We start from the raw sequence: 20,943 nt of genomic DNA, 5'->3' as shown, positions 1-20,943 counted from the left end.
TCCCTCTTCTTCTCCTTGCCTGCCATTGTAGTCTACACCTACATCCAGAGTCGTTTCTACCGCTCCCCAGAGGTGATTCTGGGCCACCCCTACAGCATGGCCATCGACATGTGGAGCCTGGGCTGCATCATGGCTGAGCTCTACACCGGCTTCCCGCTCTTCCCTGGGGAGAGCGAGGTGGAGCAGATCGCCTGCATCATGGAGGTACACAACCAACCACCTGCAGACATACAGCCTCAGACCTCAGCGCTAGCCAATTGGACTATCTGATGTTGGATGTTTTTAGCAATCCATTTATCCATCACCATTCAAGAACCTTCTTGTTATTTTATTTCTTAGGTATTCGGTATGCCTCCCAATGATTTTGTGCAGACGGCATCCAGGAAAAGATTGTTTTTCGGTAAGAACTTTCTGTGGTTTGTACAGTAAAAATGTGTTTCTTTAGCTCGGATATATAAGGTAGGCTGCGTTTAGATAGGCGGCCTAATTCTGATGTTTTTTCCACTAATTGGTCTTTTGACAAATCACATCAGATCTTTTCAAATCTGATTGGTCAAAAACACAATTAGTGAGAAAATAAATCTGAATTGGGCTGCCTGTCTAAACGCAGCCGTATAGACGTATACAATGCAAGCAATAAAACATTTTAACAAAGGATTATGTCTAGGATTAATCAGATGAATCTCTGGGTTGTGTTTGAAGCATGAGGTTTGGTAAGTCTCTAACTGGCGTGTTTGATGACTTGTTGCAGACTCCAAAGGAAACCCCAGAAACATCACAAACAGCAAAGGGAAGAAGAGGCGACCCAATTCCAAAGACCTGGCCAGTGTGTTGAAAACCAATGATCCTCTGTTCCTGGACTTCCTTCGACGCTGCCTCATGTATGTCAACACCAACACACTAGAAATCTAGCATTCAGCACAGGCTTATTACGCTATGGTGACACCGTCATGAATAGCAGAGTTACTGTTGTCATGAGATTTCTCCATCTTCTCCACCCACACTCACTGTGTATTCCTGTGCTATCTAGGTGGGATCCAACCAAGCGTATGACACCAGATGAGGCGATGCAGCATGAGTGGATCCAGGAGGCCCGTCTCAACAAGCTCAGGCCCAAAACACGACCCATGATGAGGAAGCCCAGTGAAAGCATGAGCAGCACAGAAAACAACTACAAGGCCACTTACCGCAAAGTAGTTACTAACAGGACAGGTAAGACCAGGCCTCTCGCTTGCTTTTTTCTCTAAAATCAATCTTCACAATGTGTCAGATCAATTTATGGATTAAACCACATCATTTTGTATGTGTGAAACACCATGTCCTCCCATTTTACATTGCAGCTGAGAAGATCGGGTCCGATAGCAACAACAAGCTGAAGAGGGACCTCTCCGCCAAGGCAGGGGGCAAGATGGTGACCGCTGAGCGACTACGTCCCATTGGAGCGTCAGCAGAGGAGCAGTTGTGTGAGGGCGTGGCCAAGGTCAACAGGGACACCAATCATGAGGCGAGCGAGGAGAGGCCCGTGCACATCGTCATCAAGCCTCAGCTAGATGTGGGCACCGACGGAGAGTGCCAGGAGTCGTCCCAGTGTCTGCCCCCTATCATGTAGCAGCACAGGCAGGCAGCACTAGGCGTTATGGACTTTAACATCCTCAAAGAGGCACAGTGGATAATGAATACTGTGGTCATGTCTAGGGGATCTCCTGTTTTGTAACATTCCTGTGGTCTATGACACGCATTCAATACGTTTAATAAAGTCACTTTAGCTCAGGGTTTCCCAAACTCGGGACCTAAGAAGAGCATGTTTAGTTTTTTGCCTTAACACTACACAGCTGATTCAGATGATCAAAGCTTGATGATTAGCTGATTAATTGAATCAGCTGTGTAGTGCTAGGGAAAAAAACTAAACGTGCACCCCCTGGGGTCCCGATGACCGAGTTTGGGAAACCCTGCATTGTCTACTTGTCATGGAGGAGAGCAAATATTGATAGTTTGGCAAGCTACCAATCCTGACTGAAACAAAGGTTATTGTTGATGTTCCATTTACTGTATAAAAGAGGCTCAGAGACAGGATCAGTTGAAGTTAAACATGCGGAATACCCTGGCACGCACGACATACCCTGGCACCCTGGCACGCTTTTGTTATGTGCCCCCTTTGTATCCAAGACCACAATCCTCAGTCCCACCTAGTGTTACCTTTTGTACATTTACTTCTTACAATGTATTATTTCTATTTTAGGTTCATCTTTTACTACTGTACTTTTTGTGTAGATATTCCAAACCAAAGCCTCTGTGTTGCGCAATATTTTGCATGGCTTAAACAAAACAAAACAAAAACAGATCTTCCTTTAAATGGTTTTACATTCAACAAAATGGCTCTTCGTTTCTGATGGAGCGTGTGCAATACAGGCTGAGACATTTTTGTCACTACTGATCTTTCAGCTCAGTTGTGCCCTGGAAGAAAAAATGTGCTATTCAAACCTTTATGACCGGCGTCTTTATTAGATTGAATAATAAGATTGGCACGATATTACATTATTATCATGGTTATTATGCGGATGATTATGAGGATTGTTTATGTACATTTATCCAGACATAGAGGGTATGTTTGTAATGGCTTGTTTTCCCTGTACATACCTGCTGTGATGGTTGATGTATGTAATGCAGAAAAGAATGTATGGAGTATGTTACAGGTTATTGTAAAGTGTAGACAAGGTTTTACTTGTATTATCTATGTATGAAAAAAAACATTTTGTACTCGATTATGTTTGTGTTTGGAATTGTTTTTACTATTAGACAGAGACAATCCTATTAATAGTTTGTGCCTTGCAGTATTAGAATCCTTGCACTTTACCTCTGTATTTATCTCGCCCACCAGCCGGCTGCTCTCTCTGTTGAGATTCCAGCAATTCGAGCCTGGGGACCAGGTTACCTCTGTATGTACCTGGGATAAAAGACTAAGATTCTCCATGTAAAAGTAATCAGATGAGAATGATGTAATTATTGATATTGCTTGCCAGGAAATATTCAGCTAGGGAGTAGCATCATTGTGTGTTATCCCATGGCAATTTCTATAAGTCAATGTAATGGCAAAGAATAGAACATATTAAACATCTTTGTATTGGTGACATAATGTCTTTGTAGCTGTAAGGCCAGAGTACAGTGTTTTGTGAAATGTATGCTGTCATTTCACTTGCATCTGATAAATGAACTAGCTACACAAGCATACAGGGAGAGTCACCATAATCTGTCTGTATCTCAATAGTATATACAACTAAATGAATTGACTGTGACACTTAGTCACACAAATAAAGATTGAAGAGTAACAGGATTGAACAAGAATATAAGTGGAAAGTGAGTCATTTTTATTGTGAAATTAAATAGTTGCTTCAACTTGTATGTCTCAGTCTTTGATCTTAATTATTCACACACAAATAACAACCAAACTGCAGGTCTTGTATAATTAGAAGACTATGCCATGTAAACCCATTCCATTACATATAATCATATGCTAGTTTACTTGCAGAGAAATAACAGCGTAATTGCTGACCAAAGCGTCCGTGCCTCGTGCGCGAGCGTTGCAAAATAAATGTACACATACACTGAACAAAAATATAAACATAACATGAAATTACTCACTTTCCACTCATATTCTTGTTCAATCCTGTTACTCGTCAATCTTTATTTGTGTGACTAAATGTCACAGTCCCATGTTTCATGAGCTGAAATAAAAGATCACAGAAATGTTCTATACGCATAAAAAGCTTATTTCTCTCAAATGTTGTGCATAAATGTGTTTACATCCCTGTTAGTGAGTATTTCTCCTTTGAATCCATCCACCTGACAGGCGTGGCATATCAAGAAGCTGATCAAACAGCATGATCATTACACAGGTGCACCTTGTGCTGGGAACAATAAAAGGCCACTCTAAAATGTGCAGTTTTGTCACACAAAACAATGCCACAGCTGTCTCAAGTTTTGAGGGAGCATGCAATTGGCATGCTGACTGCAGGAATGTCCACCAGAACTGTTGACAGGTAATTTTATGTTAATTTCACTACCATAAACCACCTCCAACTTCGTTTTAGAGAATAAGGCAGTATGTCCAACCGGCCTTACAACTGCAGATCACATGTATGGCGTCGTGTGGGCGAGCGGTTTGCTGATGTCAACGTTGTGAACAGAGCTCCCCATGGTGGCGGTAGGGTTATGGTATAGGCAGGCATAAACTACGGACAAAGAACACAATTGCATTTTAGCGATGGTAATTTGAATGCACAGAAATACCGTGACGAGTACCTGAGGCCCATTGTGAGGCCTATTTCTTTTAAGGTATCTGTGACCAACAGATGCATATCTGTATTCCCAGTCATGTGAAATCCATATATTAGGGCCTAATGAATTTAATTCAATTGACTGATTTCCTTATATGAACTGTAACTGTAATTGTTGCATTATGCATTTATATTTCTGTTCAGTGTACATGTTCAATCATTTTGTCCAAACTGCTCACGCGCATCAACGAGCATCTGCGTAGCCAGGCACCAGAACTTGTTCTATTTTATATAATTGACTAGCTGCAAGTCCCGCCTCTCCCATCTACTCATTGGTTATTTACGAGCATATACCCACGTGGGTGATTGAAAGATGAACACGTTTTGACATTGAGAAAGCTTACGATACCATATGGAGGGAAGGGTTGTTGGTCAAGTTGAGTACATTAGGCATTGGGGGATGTCTGTATAACTGTATCATGGACTTCCTGTTCGATCAGGTCATGCGGGTGAGGATGGGGTCAGAATTGTCAATGTGGTTTGAAGTTGACACTGGTACTCCTCAGGGAAGTGTGGTTAGTCCAGTGTTGTTCACCCTGATGATAGATTACATTTTTAAGGTGGGACAGGGAGTGGGTGTGGTCTTGTATGCTGATGATGGGGCTGTATGGAAGAGTGGTGGGAATGTAAAATATGTGATGAGGAAGATGCAAGAAGCTGTGGGAGTTGTGGAAGATTGGCCTCTAACATGGGGGTTTAGGATGTCTGTGGCCAAGTCCTGCTTTATGGTGTTTTCTAGGAGGAAGGTTAAAGATGTTAGGCAGCAAATATACAGCCAGGATATAGGTAGGGTGTCTGAGTTTAAGTATTTTGGTATGTGGTTAGATAAGAGACATGTTGAGTATATTAAGTGTAGGAAGGTGCTGAACCCCATGAGGGCAGTGGCAGGATATGATTGGAGGTCAGATAGACAAACACTGTTGTGTATGTATCAGGCATTGATCAGGTTGTCTTTGGATTATGGGTGGCTTTGTATATGGATTGACAGCCAAAACGCTAGATAGGATACAGTCAAGGGCCCTGAGATTGTGTGTGGGTCCCTTCAGGATGACACCTGCTGAGGCTAATGAAGAGAATTTAATGTAGGTATGCAATGACTGGCATCACACTCCAGTACAATAGATGGCGGTGTATTTCCCTTAAAAGGTGGATGGGATCCGCCAAACACTTTAAAGTTGGTTGCCAACCTCCATATAAAATCAACAGAAGAAGAACGAACGAGGCGAGAATAATCAAAGAAAACTAAAAACTATCTAGGTTTCCCCTTTTATCTATGGATTAATTGTCAGAGTAGAGAACACACAATTTGGTTTTAATCAAAATAGGTCAAAATCCTTCAAAGATCCAGCAAAAAAAAAGACCATATCTATTTCAGGTAAAATAACCCAATGTTTATCTCCCAGGATAAATTAGCTAACAGCAGCATGCTAGCTAAACGTCTATGAAAATTATGTTCATATGTGTTTTGACCTCCCCAAATGAATATAGTTCCCAGTTAGTTTTGGTATTTTAACCTGGGTGTCATGAATGTGACACCCATGAGACAGCCTATAGGGAGGAGGTCAGATAACTGGCAATGTGGTGCCAGGACAACAACGTTTCCCTCAATGTGAGCAAGACAAAGGAGCTGATCGTGGACTACAGGAAAAGGCGAGCCGAACAGGCCCCCATTAACATCAACGGGGCTGTAGTGGAGCGGGTCGAGAGTTTCAAGTTCCTTGGTGTCCACATCACCAACGATCTATCATGGTCCAAACAGACCAAGACAGTTGTGAAGAGGGCACAACAAAACCTTTTCCCCCTCAGGAGACTGAAAAGATTTGGCATGGGTCCCCAGATCCTCAAAAAGTTCTACAGTTGCACCATCGAGAGCATCCTGACCGGTTGCATCACCACCTGGCATGGCAACTGCTCGGCATCTGACTGTAAGACACTACAGACGGTTGTGCGTACGGACCAGTACATCAATGGGCCAAGCTTCCTGCCATCCAGGACCTATATAATAGGCCGTATCAGTGGAAAGCAAATCAAATTGTCAGAGACTCCAGTCATCCAAGTTATAGACTGTTTTCTCTGCTACCGCACGGCAAGCGGTACAAGAGCGCCAAGTCTAGGACCAAAAGGCTCCTTAACAGTTTCTACCCCCAAGCCATAAGACTGAAGAACAATTAATCAAATGGCCACCCGGACTATTTACATTGACCCCCCCCCCCCAAATTAGCTTTTACACTGCTGCTACTCACTGTTTATTATCTATGCATAGTCACTTCACCCCTACCTACAGGTACACATTACCTCTAACCTGTACCCCCGCACACTGACTCGGTACCGGTACCCCCTGTATATAGCCTCGTTATTGTTATGTTATTGTGTTATTTTTTTTTCTTCTTGAACTGCACTGTTGGTTAAGGGCTTGTATGTAAGTAAGCATTTCACGGTAAGGTCTACACTTGTTGTATTCGGTACTTGTGACAAATAAAGTTTGATTTGATTTAAAGTATTTTTACTTAAGTACTTTACACTACTGCAACATGGAACTCTATTCAACATCAAGTAAGTCATGCAAGCAGTAAGTCAGATAAAAATAGACCTTATGGAACAGCGGAGACTGTGCAGTGACATACACATACACAGACGCACATACACATACACATACACATGGATTTTGTGTTGTAGAGTAGTGGCCTGAGCGCACATACTTAAAGGAAATTTCCACCCCAAAACTATATTTTGGTATTTGTTTCATTAGTCTATTGTTGACATAGTCCCAGAATGTTTTGATTGTTAGCCATCAAGATATGTAACTTTCAAAATACAGAAATATGAAATGTAACGTTTTAATTGTTGTCAGCAGCTAATGTTGATTCATAATAAATACAACAGGCTATGGGTCCCAAAGGGCACCCTATTCCCTATAACTTTCCCCTCTATAATGCGCGACATTTGACCTGAGCCCTGGTCAGCTGGAAAGATGGCTTTTCATAAAGACGTCATGGTAAGTAATGGAATGCAAGTTTCTGTCTGTGTGGGGTCAGTGACTTGAGGGGGAGAAAGAACCAATGTAGGAAACAACAGGCTAGTAGCAGTCCAAGAGCCTCAGGCACACCTGTTTGACCTAGCTGTGATACTGTAAGCCTTCTTATGTTACTTTTCTGAGTCAATTCAGGTATCATTAAATGTCCTGTTTATTATTATTTTTTCATTAAGAAACACCATTTATTTCAGTCTATAGTTGAGTCAAATAAATCGCTTTGTTCTGGTCACAAGATAATCCAGATAAATGCGATAAACAGCGCCACACTGTGGCGGAATGTTATATGCTCATCCAGGCCCATCGTTTCATTGAAACACAATTAAATTATATCTCTATTTGAGCAAATGTAGGTAGTTTTGTCGTGATCACAAGAAACTTCCAATAATTCCGGTAAAGAACCCCAACAGTCAGACAGACAAATCTGAATGTTCTATCATAAAGTGAGAACAATTAGTTTCCCTGGCTCATATGGCTTCTACTTAGAAATACTATATGAGTAAATTAATAGATGCCATTTACTGCTATAAAACTGTCTCCATTATAATCGCATAATTTACACAGACGCACCGCGGACTTTATTGGGAAAAGGCGTTCCATGGTCTGTTTTGTCAACGGGCTCAATGTATTGTAAGACTTGTGGTAACCAGATGATCCCAATAATTTAGGTAGCCTAGTAAGCGATGCCCGGAGACTCGTTGTTGTTTCCCTGTTTACTAGTCAAAATATATTTGACTTATTAAATCAAAGACGAATTTAACTGCAATACACTGGTCTCAAATATATTAGCAAAACTAGGCTACACAGAACCATGGCGGGCCCACTGTAAAATGAGAGGCTTTTCATCATATTAAAACGTGTACCAATCCTTAGACTTAGATTTGTGTGTATTAGGTATTTGCTGTGGAATTTTTAGATAATACTTGTTAGATATTGCTGCACTGTCGGAAATAGAAGCACAAGCATTTCGCTACATCCGCAATAACATCTGCTAAACACGTATATGTGACCAATACAATTTCATTTGATTTGATTTGATTTGAACGTGCCTAGCTCTGCCCACTGGGGCGTGGCTTACGGAGCGCTCGTATCGATTCCACCGGATCAAGTTATATCATCATCACACCGGTTTGGTCACCTTAATAACACAGAAGAACAATGCACTGCAAGAGCAAAAATATATTATAAGATCAGTAAGAATACCTGATGATCAATCTTTTTTTATAGAATTTATTAATATTACACCATATTTGACGACAGGCTAATTTCCATAGCATTATGAATTGGAATACTAGTAATTTAATAGAATCACTATGATAATTTCCATCTTCAGCCCCTGGCTGGCTGGTAACGTTTCAAAACAGTGATTACATTATAGCAAATTACCGACATTTACATTGTCAACACGTTAATTATACAATGTTCAAACAAACATAAAACAAGGTACCTATACAAACAAGATACATACCTACATGCAGAAATCTATTACCTCCACGAAAAACGCAGAATTGAATTTTTCGGTTGATTTGCTTTTGACCGGTCTGTCATACCGTAGCAAGAAACATGGCGGCTGCTGTGCTCGTTAGCCGTCCTGCGAGTGTCCTTCCCAGGTTTTCTAGTGAGTAACACCAAAACATGCAATTTTATATTATAGAAATGCACTGATAGCTGCACTGTTGCGAGAAAGTGGGAACAATAATGTTTATCCTGAACACATAATTGTTTTTAAGCAACGTTGCAACCATCTGTGACCCTGTTTGTGCTATGACCTAGCTAAGATAGCGAGCTAACGTTAGCTAGGTAACTAACAGGAGCCGGTTAGCTAGCTAACTCTTGCCGACGAATACGACTAACTACGTAGCGATCTGGTTTCTAGCACCATGTCATATGTAAACCAATAAAAAGCTATGCTCCTGACAGTCCTGTATATCCATTTTGGCAGTCATGACCAATTTATAAAGTTATTTGTATCACTTTCACTGGATTAACTCCACGGCCAAACAGTTAGCTAGTTATCTCCCAATTTCCCCATTTAGTTAGCCAACTAGCTAACGTTACCTAGCTAGTTCGTCTAGACAGACCGTGGTTGTCAATATGCATGCCAGGTTATGTCTGCTGTTTACTGTGGTACCTATTTAGTGGACCTTCGTTGTATCCCAGTGACCAATACTAAGGTTAGTTAAAAGTAGCTTTGGGACACAACATCGGGAGTCTGTCTATTGGTTGGGCTCCCTGAGTTGTGTATCATATTCCTGTTGAGTTAGACAGCGGGATGCCATTAAACCACGCATTTCACGCAAGACTTCCTACCACAAAATCTACCACTGTCTACATAGCAGGAATATGGTGCATTTTGGACAAAAGTTGGATTCAGACTTTTATTTGATAGCGAGGGTCACATTTCACTTTACATCTGGTAAGTAGAGTTCCTATAGATTATACATATGCCTTTGTTGACAGGATATTTTTTTTGGGGGGGGGGGGGGGGGTGTAGCCGGCTATATTCTAGTAGGGTTGTTTTCTGTCGCCACCCACCAGAAGGATTCACAACTCAGGGAATCCAACAAATACAGACTCCTGATGTTGTGTCCCAAAAGTAGTTAAAAGATCTGTTTGTGGCCTCCTGAGAAGCGCAGCGGTCTAAGGCACTACATCGCAGTGCTTGAGGCTACAAATCCTGGTTCAATCCCAGGCTGTGTCACAGCCCAGCATCGTCCAGGTTAGGGGAGGGTTTGGGCGGCTCGTCTCATCGTGCTCTAACGACTCCTTATGGCGGGCAAGCTGACTTCAGTCGCCAGCTGGACGGTGTTTCCTCTGACACATTGGTGCGGCTGGCTTCCGGCTTAAGCAAGCAGTGTGTCAAGAAGCAGCGCGGCTTGGCAGGGTCGTGTTTCGGAGAACGCATGGCTCTCGACCTTCGCCTCTTCCGAGTCAGTAGGGGAGTTGCAGCGATGGGACAAGACTAACTACCAAAAAGAATGGAGGACCAAGGCACTCTTCATATAATTATAATTAAGAGTGCCTTGGTCCTCCTTTCTTTTTGATTACCAATTTACCCCTTTTACCAAAGAGCACCTTCTGTATACCAAATATACTATTGTGTACCTTAGTAGTGCTTCCCTTCCTCCTCTTTCTACTAAGACTAACTACCAATTGGATATGACAAATTTGGGGAGGAAAAAAAGGGCTAAAAAATGTAATTTAAGATCTGTTTGTGATCTCATGCAACATCGCTAACTAGGCCTATGTTTTTGGTTGGTTGACAATTTCTGATTTGGGCAATTTGACTACAGCGTCCTCTGCACTGCTCCCCCTGCAGGCTCCTGCTCCCCTGTGGTGCTGTCAGCCATCCCTTTGACAGTCCAGCAGAGGAAGGTCCACCATGCTGTCATCCCCAGAGGGAAAGGGGGGCGCTCCTCCTCCAGTGGGGTAGCAGCCACAGTCTTCGGAGCCACCGGCTTCCTGGGCAGATATGTTGTCAACCGCCTGGGTAAGTTTCACCATCATCTGTCCCAAAGGCTTCACATGATAACCTTTCAAATGACATAGCAGCTCCTTGGTCTTCTTTTACTTATGTCTTATGTTTCTATGTGATTGTGAGGGATGCCTTCATTTGTTTGGTAATGTGCTAATCCTTTTTGGATACACTGTAGTGACTCCATACAAGGGTTTCCTATGGAGCAGTTATGTGTTTGTTGACCTGTCTAGCGGTTTTGCAGGTCGTATGGGTTCTCAGATTGTGATTCCTCACCGATGTGACCAGTATGACCTCATGTACCTCAGGCCCATGGGGGATCTCGGCCAGATCATCTTTATGGTGAGAGAAATACTATTTATCAGGTGTGACATCTCAAACCATTTCATTTTGAAGTCCCTTCATCTCGTCATTTGTTAGCTAAGTGTTGTTTTTTTCTCATGCCAAGTTATGCCACGCCTCATATGTTCCCCTCCATCTTACTTTATTTCAGGAGTGGGATGCCAGGAACAAGGATTCTATCAGAGAAGCCTTGGCGCACTCCAATGTGGTTATCAACTTGGTGGGACGAGAGTGGGAGACGAAGTATGGCCCAACTGACTAAACACAGAAAATATTTTTGAGAAATACATTGTACCTAAAAAGAACCCACTGGTGGTTAACATTCTTATAAAGAGTTGCTCCATCACTCCATCAATATATGAATCTCCCTACTTTTAACTACACCAGTGAGGCTTGACTTACTCCTTAGTGGAGCAAAGGACCTCAACAGTGCTTCCACCATTGGGTACACTTATTTTACAGCTTTCTGGAAAATGTTTGATGTACTTGGCTGTACTCAGTGTTCTGTTCTTCCTCTTTCTGTGTATAAAGGAACTATCCCTTTGAGGACACCTATGTGAGCATCCCTCAGCAGATTGCCAAGGCCACCAGGGAGGCAGGCATCACAAAGCTGATCCACGTATCTCACCTCAACGCTGACATCCGCAGCCCCTCCAAATACCTTAGGAACAAGGTACTGGCCAATGCAGGGCACGGTTGAACTCTTTCAGTGTCATTTGAACATATTTCATTTTAGGTTGAAATATTGATTTATTTGCCTGATATGCGTAACAATTCTGAATATTCAGATGGGTGAAAATCGGTAAAGCTTGACATTTGGTTTAATATGTCATGATGAAGTCATGTGTGATGTTACCTTGCAGGCAGTAGGTGAGATGGCTGTGAGAGAAGAATTCCCTGATGCCATCATCATGAAGCCCTCTGAGATGTTTGGAAGGGAAGACAGATTCTTCAACCATTTTGCCAGTGAGTTAGCAGAGCATAGAGTTAATTTCAGTGTAAAAACAGTTCAAAAGTGAAATGATCTTTTATTTGTGACTTGTCAGAATGCTAAGCAGACAGTGTCAATATTTGTGGGATCATGTTAGCATAATTACACAGCCTTCGTTGACTGTATAGGAATGACAACTGTGGATGGAGCTGTTTGTTGCATGGTTGAACACTTGAATTTGCAGTGTGGCCAAAATAAAGATTTGTTTAACTTTTTATGGCTGCAATCCCGTTAACGGGGTGATATGACAACAGCCAGTGAAAGTGCAGGGCGCCAAATTCAAACAACAAAAATCTCATAATTACAATTCCTCAAACATACATGTATTTTATACCATTTCAAAGGTAATCTTGTTGTTAATCCCACCAAAGTGGCCGATTTCAAATAGGCTTTTCAGCGAAAGCACCACAAACGATTGTTAGGTCACCGCAAAATCACAGACAAAACAGTCATTTTTCCAGCCAAAGACAGGAGTCACAAAAAGCAGAAAGAGATAAAATTAATCACTAACCTTTGATGATCTTCATCAGATGACACTCATAGGACTTCATGTTACACAATACATATATGTTTTGTTCGGTAAAGTTCATATTTATATCCAAAAACCTCAGTTTACATTGGCGCCATGTTCAGAAATGCCTTCAAAATATCCGGAGAAATTGCAGAGAGCCACGTCAAATAACATAAATACTCATCATAAACTTTGATGAAAGATACATGTTTTACATAGAATTAAAGATACACTTGTTCTTAATGCAACCGCTGTGTCAGATTTCAAAAAGCTTTACGGCAAAACACAATATTCAATCATCTGAAAACAGCGTTCAGCCACAAGCAAGCCATACAGTTACCCGCCAAATTGTGCAGTCAACAAAACTCATAAAAAGCATTATAAATCTTCACTTACATTTGCTGATCTTCGTCGGAATGCACTCCCAGGACTCCCACAAGAAATGTTTGTTTTGTTCGGTAATGTCCATCATTTATGTCCAAATAGCTATTTTTGTTAGCGTGTTTGGTAAACAAATCCAACGTCAGGAAGCGCGTTCACTAAAAGCAGACGAAATGTCCAAAAGTTCCGTAACAGTCAGTAGAAACATGTCAAACAATGTATTGAATCAATCTTTAGAATGTTTAACATAAATCTTGAATAACGTTCCAACCGGAGAATTACATTGACTTCAGATGTGCGATGGAACATAGCTCCCTCATGTGAACGCGCATGGTCAGGTCATGATAGACCTGACTAATTCCTGTCTCCTTCGGCCCCACTTCACAGTAGAGGCATCAGACAAGGTTCTCCAGACTGTTGACATCTAGTGGAAGCCGTAGAAAGTGCAAACTCATCCATATCTCACTGTGAATTCAATAGGATCTTGGTTGAAAATCGACCAGCCTCAGAATTCCCACTTCCTGTTTGGATTTTTTCTCAGGTTTTTGCCTGTCATATGAGTTCTGTTATACTCAGACATCATTCAAACAGTTTTAGAAACTTCAGAGTGGTTTCTATCCAATACGAATAATAATATGCATATATTAGCAACTGGGACTGAGGAGCAGGCAGTTTACTATGGGCACCTTTCATCCAAGCTACTCAATACTGCCCCTGCAGCCATAAGAAGTTAAGGTGATCTAACAGTTCCAATTGGTCTTGATGCAATGCTATTATCATTTAAAACAGGATGAGTTCTCAGTCATTGTTTTGAATTTGTCCCCCCCCATTGCACAGACATGCGTTGGTTTGGGAGTGCTGTGCCTCTTATCTCCATGGGAAAGAAGACCGTGAAGCAGCCTGTTCATGTGAGTGTGTCTGTCCTCATGATGTCAGCCCTGTGTACTCAACAGACTCACTCTGCTTCTGCTCTTCTCAGGTGGTGGATGTGGCAAAGGCTATCATCAACGCCATCAAAGACCCTGATGCTAATGGAAAGACATATGCACTAGTCGGGTAAGGACTTGTTATGGGCTTGACTTTTGTCTGTTTTGTTAGGGATGTGTCAATTGCATTAATCAGTTCAGAGAATGAAGTAACATTCAATCCGTTGACTAGAAACTGTTCATTATCAATGAATATAAGGTAAACCTAGTATAAGTCATAAACGATTGATCATCTCATTGATGAGTTGCTCTTTGTGTGCCATTGGTTTGTATCTTGTTCTCATCCAGGATATGGGACTTTTCTTGAATCTAAAATAAAATAGATTGTGCAATGGCAATTTCATTCTCACACATGCAGTACATTATTTTTAAAAGGTCAGTAGCAACCAACCTGTTTCTCAGCCATTTGGTTAGATTTGTTTTTCCATCACACAGACCTAACCGTTATCTCCTTCATGATCTGGTGGAGTATGTATATGCTGTGGCACACAGGCCCTTTGTGCCCTACCCACTCCCACGCCCTCTCTATCAGTGAGTATGCACCCACTGCTGATTCTGCATGGTAACCTCAATTAGTTTCAGAAGAAAATGTACTGTATAGGCTGTCTGATAAAGTTGTGTGCCAAGCTGTTAGTTGAGGTGGCAAGGAAGCTTGGTTGGTTTGGTTAAATGCAATCCTTTCAGATACTGTGATAAAAATGTCTTACCTTTTGTCTCTGATTTCAGTCTTGTTGCAAGTTTCTTTGCAATGAACCCATTCGAGCCTTGGACAACTCCTGACAAAGTAGATCGGGTAAGAAAAAGCAACATGAACAGCCTTGTAAAGCTTATTTTACACTGTCTTATGATGGATTTGTGTGATGACATGAATGTGTTTGTTCTAGTTCCACACCACAGATATGAAGTATCCAGGGCTTCCTGGCTTGGAGGACCTGGGCATCGTCCCTGCCTCCGTAGAGCAGAAGGCCATTGAGGTCCTGCGTCGCCACCGTCGCTTCCGCTTCCTGGAGGCTGAGCTGGCCGATACCAAGCCAGCCAAGACAGTTAACTATTGAGTAGCTTGTCTATCAGCCCAGCACCACCACTATAGCCACAGGCTGATCCTCCTATACAAATATTCTGTACATAAATAAATGAGTCAAACTATTTTGTCATGACTGTTTTTAGTCTTTAATGGATTCCATGGATCCATGAAAATGACTTTCATTGTGTAGCAAAAAAGTCACCCCACTTTAGCTGAGAGGTGTTGAAAAGTTCTCTACAAGCCAATATGTATCCCATGTACAGTATATTACATTGGGGGCTATGGAGAACAAAGTGCTGCTGGATATGTAGGACACTCCCCTTCCAAAACTAACTGTATTTGGTTAGTAGAGACCCTACTGAGTATTTCTCACCCCATTTTAGCTGAGACAAGAGTTCTCTTCAAGCTAAATATATCCCATGTACAGTCTATTACAATGTAATCAAATAAACAAAATGGTCACATGCGCCAAATAGAACAGGTGTAGACTTAACCGTGAAATGCTTACTTATGAGCCCTTTCCAAAGAATGCAGAGTTAAAAAGTAATAGTAAGACAATACAAGGAGTACAGTGCCAAGCCAATGTGCAGGGGTACGAGGTAATACAGTATGTACATGTAGGTAGGGGTAACAAGGCAATCAGAATTTATAAACAGAGTAGCAGCAGCATGTGTGTGTGTGTGTGTATTGGAGTGTCAGTGTAGTATGTGTGTGGGTAGAGTGCAGTGAGTGTGCATAGAGCCAGTTCCCAAAAAATATTGCATTGGGGGCGGAGTGAAAAGCCAGCAGCAGGCCGGCCCCTCAAACTAAACATATTTGCTTAGTAGAAACCCTACTGAGTATTTCAAGTACCTCATGGCAAGCTATACCAGAGCATCAAGTCTAGCCCCCCCCCCCTTTTTTTTACTGTTGCTACTCTTATCTATGCATAGTCACTTTAATAACTCTACCTACATATTACGTCGACGAACCGCTGCCCCCGCACATTGAGTCTTTGCCGGTACCCCTTGTATATAGCCTCGCTATTGTTATTTTACTGCTGCTCTTTCATTATGTTACTTTTTTTGTTGGTATTCTTATTAAAACTGCATTGTTGGTTAAGGGCTTGTAAGTAAGCATTTCACTGTAAGGTCTACACCTGTTGTATTTGGTGCATGTGACAAATAACATTTGATTACATTACCATACAAAGGTGACGTCATTGGTGACGTCATTTGTGTCGCTGGCAGAATACTAGTCTGAGACCCAGAAGACCTGAAAGTATCGGGAAGCCAGGTATCCTAGCAACGAATATGTTGGCGGAGTGAATTCGGCCCATCGTTCTTTGATTCTAACTGCAGCGAGACAGTACGGGAAAACCTCATTACAAGATAGAAAATGTACAATATAGAATTACTTTCGGACCGCATTGCTGCGGATAGTTTGGAGAGGCGCAACGTCAAGATAGGATTTTCAATGCTAAAGTTAGAACAATTGAGGTAAATCATTACAACTTTGCTTGCAACTTTGTAACCGGCTGTGACATCTGTCCATTCATGTTAGTTGTAAAGCCATTTTGTCACAATTTTCTCTTACTGACAGATAAAGTGGCTCTTGAATCCCAAGTGAATGAAAGAAAGAAAAAAGAAAAGCCAGAGTCACTAAAAGCATATGGCAAGTGCAATAAAATACAGTATGGGCAGACGTTTTTATATCTGGCAAAAACACAAAGGACTAAGGTGTTTCAATTCAATGTGATGATTGATAGGCCTATAATAGAGCTCTATAAGCTTCTATTCATGAGATTCAATGGAATTCTGTTTAGTAGCTAGTGTCATAGGCTATGTCTGTCGAATGCATGCCCTCTACGACAAGGCTGCCTCTCTACTTAAACAACGCCAACTCAAGGATGAGCGTCTGCTGCAGGGAGCCATAGAGGACTTCCAGCCGCGGTGGAGCCGACGAGAGTATGACTTAAGCAACCCGGACAAAGTTATGAATCAGGACGGGATCCAGATGCTGCCGGGGCTTGTGGGTGAGGACCCAGACAGCCAGGGGAGGCTGAAGAAGCAGCAGGAGCAGCTCAGAGAGTGGTCCGTCCAGCAGCAACATGAGCTGGCCACAGCACGACACCAGCAGAGACTGGAAGGTAGGAAACAACTCAACACAAACTGGCCTGTCGCTCGACTCTCATACATTCACACTGCCTCATCTCAAACACTCTCTGCCTCACCATTGCAGAGCAGCAGTATGACCAGGACAGAGTGGACCTGGACATCCAAGCTCTCCAGCTCCAGAAGATCGAGGAGGAGAGCCGCAGCCCTGGCTACAAAGGATTTCAATCTGGCAAAGGTGAGTCATTATACTTTACCTGATGCTTAACCAGGTGTGGTTGTCAAACTGGCAAAGGTGCGTTATTAGTATTGGTAGTACAGTAGCCTTTTCTAACCAGGTGTGGTGGTCATTCCTGTTCTTTGTATGTAGTGGAATAGGACATCCTTCTGTCAAAATATGTTTACTGTGTGACATTGTCTCTGTTTGTAGGCAGCAGAGAATACAGAGAAGCAGTTAGAAAAGTGGCAGCAGGAGGAGGACAACAGGACAGAGATCCTAAACCAGCTTCAGGGGGAGCTGCTGAGTAAGAGCCAGGAGCAGGGCATCAGTGTGCTGGGTCTACCCCACCTCAGGCCTGACAGTTGCCTCACAAACGAGCAGCTGCAGCACGTCAGACTGCCATCAGCAACAGATAGAGGAGAAGAGTGTACATCTGCCACATCTATCTATCTGTCTCTTTTGCCTGTTTTGGGATGTCTGCGTTGAGCAGTCAAAGATATTTGACAATTAAACAGTTCTAAAAGAGGAAATGGGGTGGATAGCAACAACCATGAATGCAGACCAGGTTTTGGGTCAATTCCAGTTCAATTCAGGAATGAAAATTAAATTCCAATTCTTATTTTTTCTCATCGAGAAGCATCGAATGGAATGAAACTCTCTCTTCATGTTTGGTTGTGCAGGCTGAGCAGCAGAAGGGGGAGCTCCGCCATGATCGGTTCTGTGTGACCTCAGCTCGCACCGCCCTACTACTGGAGAGACGGTAGGCCTGCATCAACAAGCAGCTCCGTCGCACCCTGGATAACGCCAACGCACAGCTGTCTGAGGCCAACCGTGAGCAGTAAGAAGCTTTCCACATGGATTAGGTTTAGACACATGGACACACCTGTACACCTTTTGATCTGTTTGTTGTTTTCAGTCCATTAATGTACAGTATCATTCACATGCTTGATGTCAGTCATTTTATTTTGAATTGTGAATTAAATTGGGCAGAAGAAACTGTCACCAACAGGATTAGCACAGTTAATGGACGGAACAAATCAACAACAACGTGCTGACCTGCCCAACAATAGATGACATACACTATCAAATTCCAAATGCATTTTTCTTCTCTTTTCAGGAAAAAGTACTTGGATAATGTGTACACTAACATCCCAGATTACATTTACATTTAAGTCATTTAGCAGACGCTCTTATCCAGAGCGACTTACAAATTGGTGCATTCACCTTATGATATCCAGTGGAACAACCACTTTACAATAGTGCATCTAACTCTTTTAAGGGGGGGGGGGTTAGAAGGATTACTTTATCCTATCCTAGGTATTCCTTAAAGAGGTGGGGTTTCAGGTGTCTCCGGAAGGTGGTGATTGACTCCGCTGACCTGGCGTCGTGAGGGAGTTTGTTCCACCATTGGGGTGCCAGAGCAGCGAACAGTTTTGACTGGGCTGAGCGGGAACTGTACTTCCTCAGAGGTAGGGAGGCGAGCAGGCCAGAGGTGGATGAACGCAGTGCCCTTGTTTGGGTGTAGGGCCTGATCAGAGCCTGAAGGTACGGAGGTGCCGTTCCCCTCACAGCTCCGTAGGCAAGCACCATGGTCTTGTAGCGGATGCGAGCTTCAACTGGAAGCCAGTGGAGAGAGCGGAGGAGCGGGGTGACGTGAGAGAACTTGGGAAAGTTGAACACCAGACGGGCTGCGGCGTTCTGGATGAGTTGTAGGGGTTTAATGGCACAGGCAGGGAGCCCAGCCAACAGCGAGTTGCAGTAATCCAGACGGGAGATGACAAGTGCCTGGATTAGGACCTGCGCCGCTTCCTGCGTGAGGCAGGGTCGTACTCTGCGAATGTTGTAGAGCATGAACCTACAGGAACGGGTCACCGCCTTGATGTTAGTTGAGAACGACAGGGTGTTGTCCAGGATCACGCCAAGGTTCTTAGCACTCTGGGAGGAGGACACAATGGAGTTGTCAACCGTGATGGCGAGATCATGGAACGGGCAGTCCTTCCCCGGGAGGAAGAGCAGCTCCGTCTTGCCGAGGTTCAGCTTGAGGTGGTGGTCCGTCATCCACACTGATATGTCTGCCAGACATGCAGAGATGCGATTCACCACCTGGTTATCAGAGGGGGGAAAAGAGAAGATTAATTGTGTGTCGTCTGCATAGCAATGATAGGAGAGACCATGTGAGGATATGACAGAGCCAAGTGACTTGGTGTATAGCGAGAATAGGAGAGGGCCTAAAACAGAGCCCTGGGGGACACCAGTGGTGAGAGCACGTGGTGCGGAGACAGATTCTCGCCACGCCACCTGGTAGGAGCGACCTGTCAGGTAGGACGCAATCCAAGCGTGGGCCGCGCCGGAGATGCCCAGCTCGGAGAGGGTGGAGAGGAGGATCTGATGGTTCACAGTATCAAAGGCAGCCGATAGGTCTAGAAGGATGAGAGCAGAGGAGAGAGAGTTAGCTTTAGCAGTGCGGAGCGCCTCCGTGACACAGAGAAGAGCAGTCTCAGTTGAATGACTAGTCTTGAAACCTGACTGATTTGGATCAAGAAGGTCATTCTGAGAGAGATAGCAGGAGAGCTGGCCAAGGACGGCACGTTCAAGAGTTTTGGAGAGAAAAGAAAGAAGGGATACTGGTCTGTAGTTGTTGACATCGGAGGGATCGAGTGTAGGTTTTTTCAGAAGGGGTGCAACTCTCGCTCTCTTGAAGACGGAAGGGACGTAGCCAGCGGTCAAGGATGAGTTGATGAGCGAGGTGAGGTAAGGGAGAAGGTCTCCGGAAATGGTCTGGAGAAGAGAGGAGGGGATAGGGTCAAGCGGGCAGGTTGTTGGGCGGCCGGCCGTCACAAGACGCGAGATTTCATCTGGAGAGAGAGGGGAGAAAGAGGTCAAAGCACAGGGTAGGGCAGTGTGAGCAGAACCAGCGGTGTCGTTTGACTTAGCAAACGAGGATCGGATGTCGTCGACCTTCTTTTCAAAATGGTTGACAAAGTCATCAGCAGAGAGGGAGGAGGGGGGAGGAGGGGGAGGAGGATTCAGGAGGGAGGAGAAGGTGGCAAAGAGCTTCCTAGGATTAGAGACAGATGCTTGGAATTTAGAGTGGTAGAAATTGGCTTTAGCAGCAGAGACAGAAGAGGAGAATGTAGAGAGGAGGGAGTGAAAGGATGCCAGGTCCGCAGGGAGGCGAGTTTTCCTCCATTTCCGCTCGGCTGCCCGGAGCCCTGTTTGTTATGGGATTGATTTGATTGATTTTGATTTGATTGATTGGATTTAATGGAGAACATGGTCATTTTATTTCTTTTTCAGATTTAGTCTGGAAATAAGCTACATTTCATTCATTATACCTATTTTAACAAGGTATACACGTTATGACAAACTAATGTAGGCAGCCTTAAGCATGGACACACAATTCTCTATGAAGATTTTTGATTGTATTTGGTAAGTAGTGAAAACGTTTTGAGTAAATTGAAGGAAAACATCAAAGATTAGTACTATTATAATTTTTTTGCTGTGTTACAAATCATTTATTATGCCCATTCAATTTATTTCCATAGACAATAAATG

The 20,943-nt window shown here is 43.1% G+C and overlaps 2 protein-coding genes and 1 pseudogene across 8 annotated transcripts in view; all 3 read left to right on the top strand.

The window, feature by feature from the left end:
• dyrk4 (dual-specificity tyrosine-(Y)-phosphorylation regulated kinase 4) overlaps window positions 1-3,393 on the top strand; it is a 34,044-nt gene extending 30,651 nt beyond the window's left edge. For all 7 annotated transcript variants that reach the window (XM_071343913.1, XM_071343911.1, XM_071343912.1 and 4 more), the window contains 5 exons: window positions 32-204; window positions 340-400; window positions 752-881; window positions 1,031-1,212; window positions 1,341-3,393. In XM_071343913.1, the coding sequence (XP_071200014.1) occupies window positions 32-204; window positions 340-400; window positions 752-881; window positions 1,031-1,212; window positions 1,341-1,609 (815 nt within the window). In that variant the 3' untranslated portion in view covers window positions 1,610-3,393. The remainder of the gene's footprint in view (window positions 1-31; window positions 205-339; window positions 401-751; window positions 882-1,030; window positions 1,213-1,340) is intronic.
• Window positions 3,394-8,831: 5,438 nt separating this feature from the next.
• LOC139540238 (NADH dehydrogenase [ubiquinone] 1 alpha subcomplex subunit 9, mitochondrial-like) lies at window positions 8,832-15,197 on the top strand. The gene is made up of 11 exons (XM_071343909.1): window positions 8,832-8,983; window positions 10,685-10,855; window positions 11,085-11,182; window positions 11,334-11,425; window positions 11,714-11,855; window positions 12,046-12,148; window positions 13,903-13,973; window positions 14,045-14,121; window positions 14,487-14,582; window positions 14,778-14,844; window positions 14,936-15,197. The coding sequence occupies exons 1-11, from the start codon at window positions 8,929-8,931 to the stop codon at window positions 15,104-15,106; spliced, it is 1,143 nt and encodes a 380-aa protein (XP_071200010.1). The 5' UTR covers window positions 8,832-8,928; the 3' UTR covers window positions 15,107-15,197.
• A 1,563-nt stretch (window positions 15,198-16,760) lies between these two features.
• Window positions 16,761-17,955, top strand: LOC139540239 (RIB43A-like with coiled-coils protein 2; annotated as a pseudogene).
• Window positions 17,956-20,943: the final 2,988 nt, after the last annotated feature.

This window comes from Salvelinus alpinus, chromosome 15, assembly GCF_045679555.1.
Source record: "Salvelinus alpinus chromosome 15, SLU_Salpinus.1, whole genome shotgun sequence".
Lineage (NCBI taxonomy): Eukaryota > Metazoa > Chordata > Actinopteri > Salmoniformes > Salmonidae > Salvelinus > Salvelinus alpinus.
This window is presented reverse-complemented; position numbering and strand designations above follow the sequence as displayed.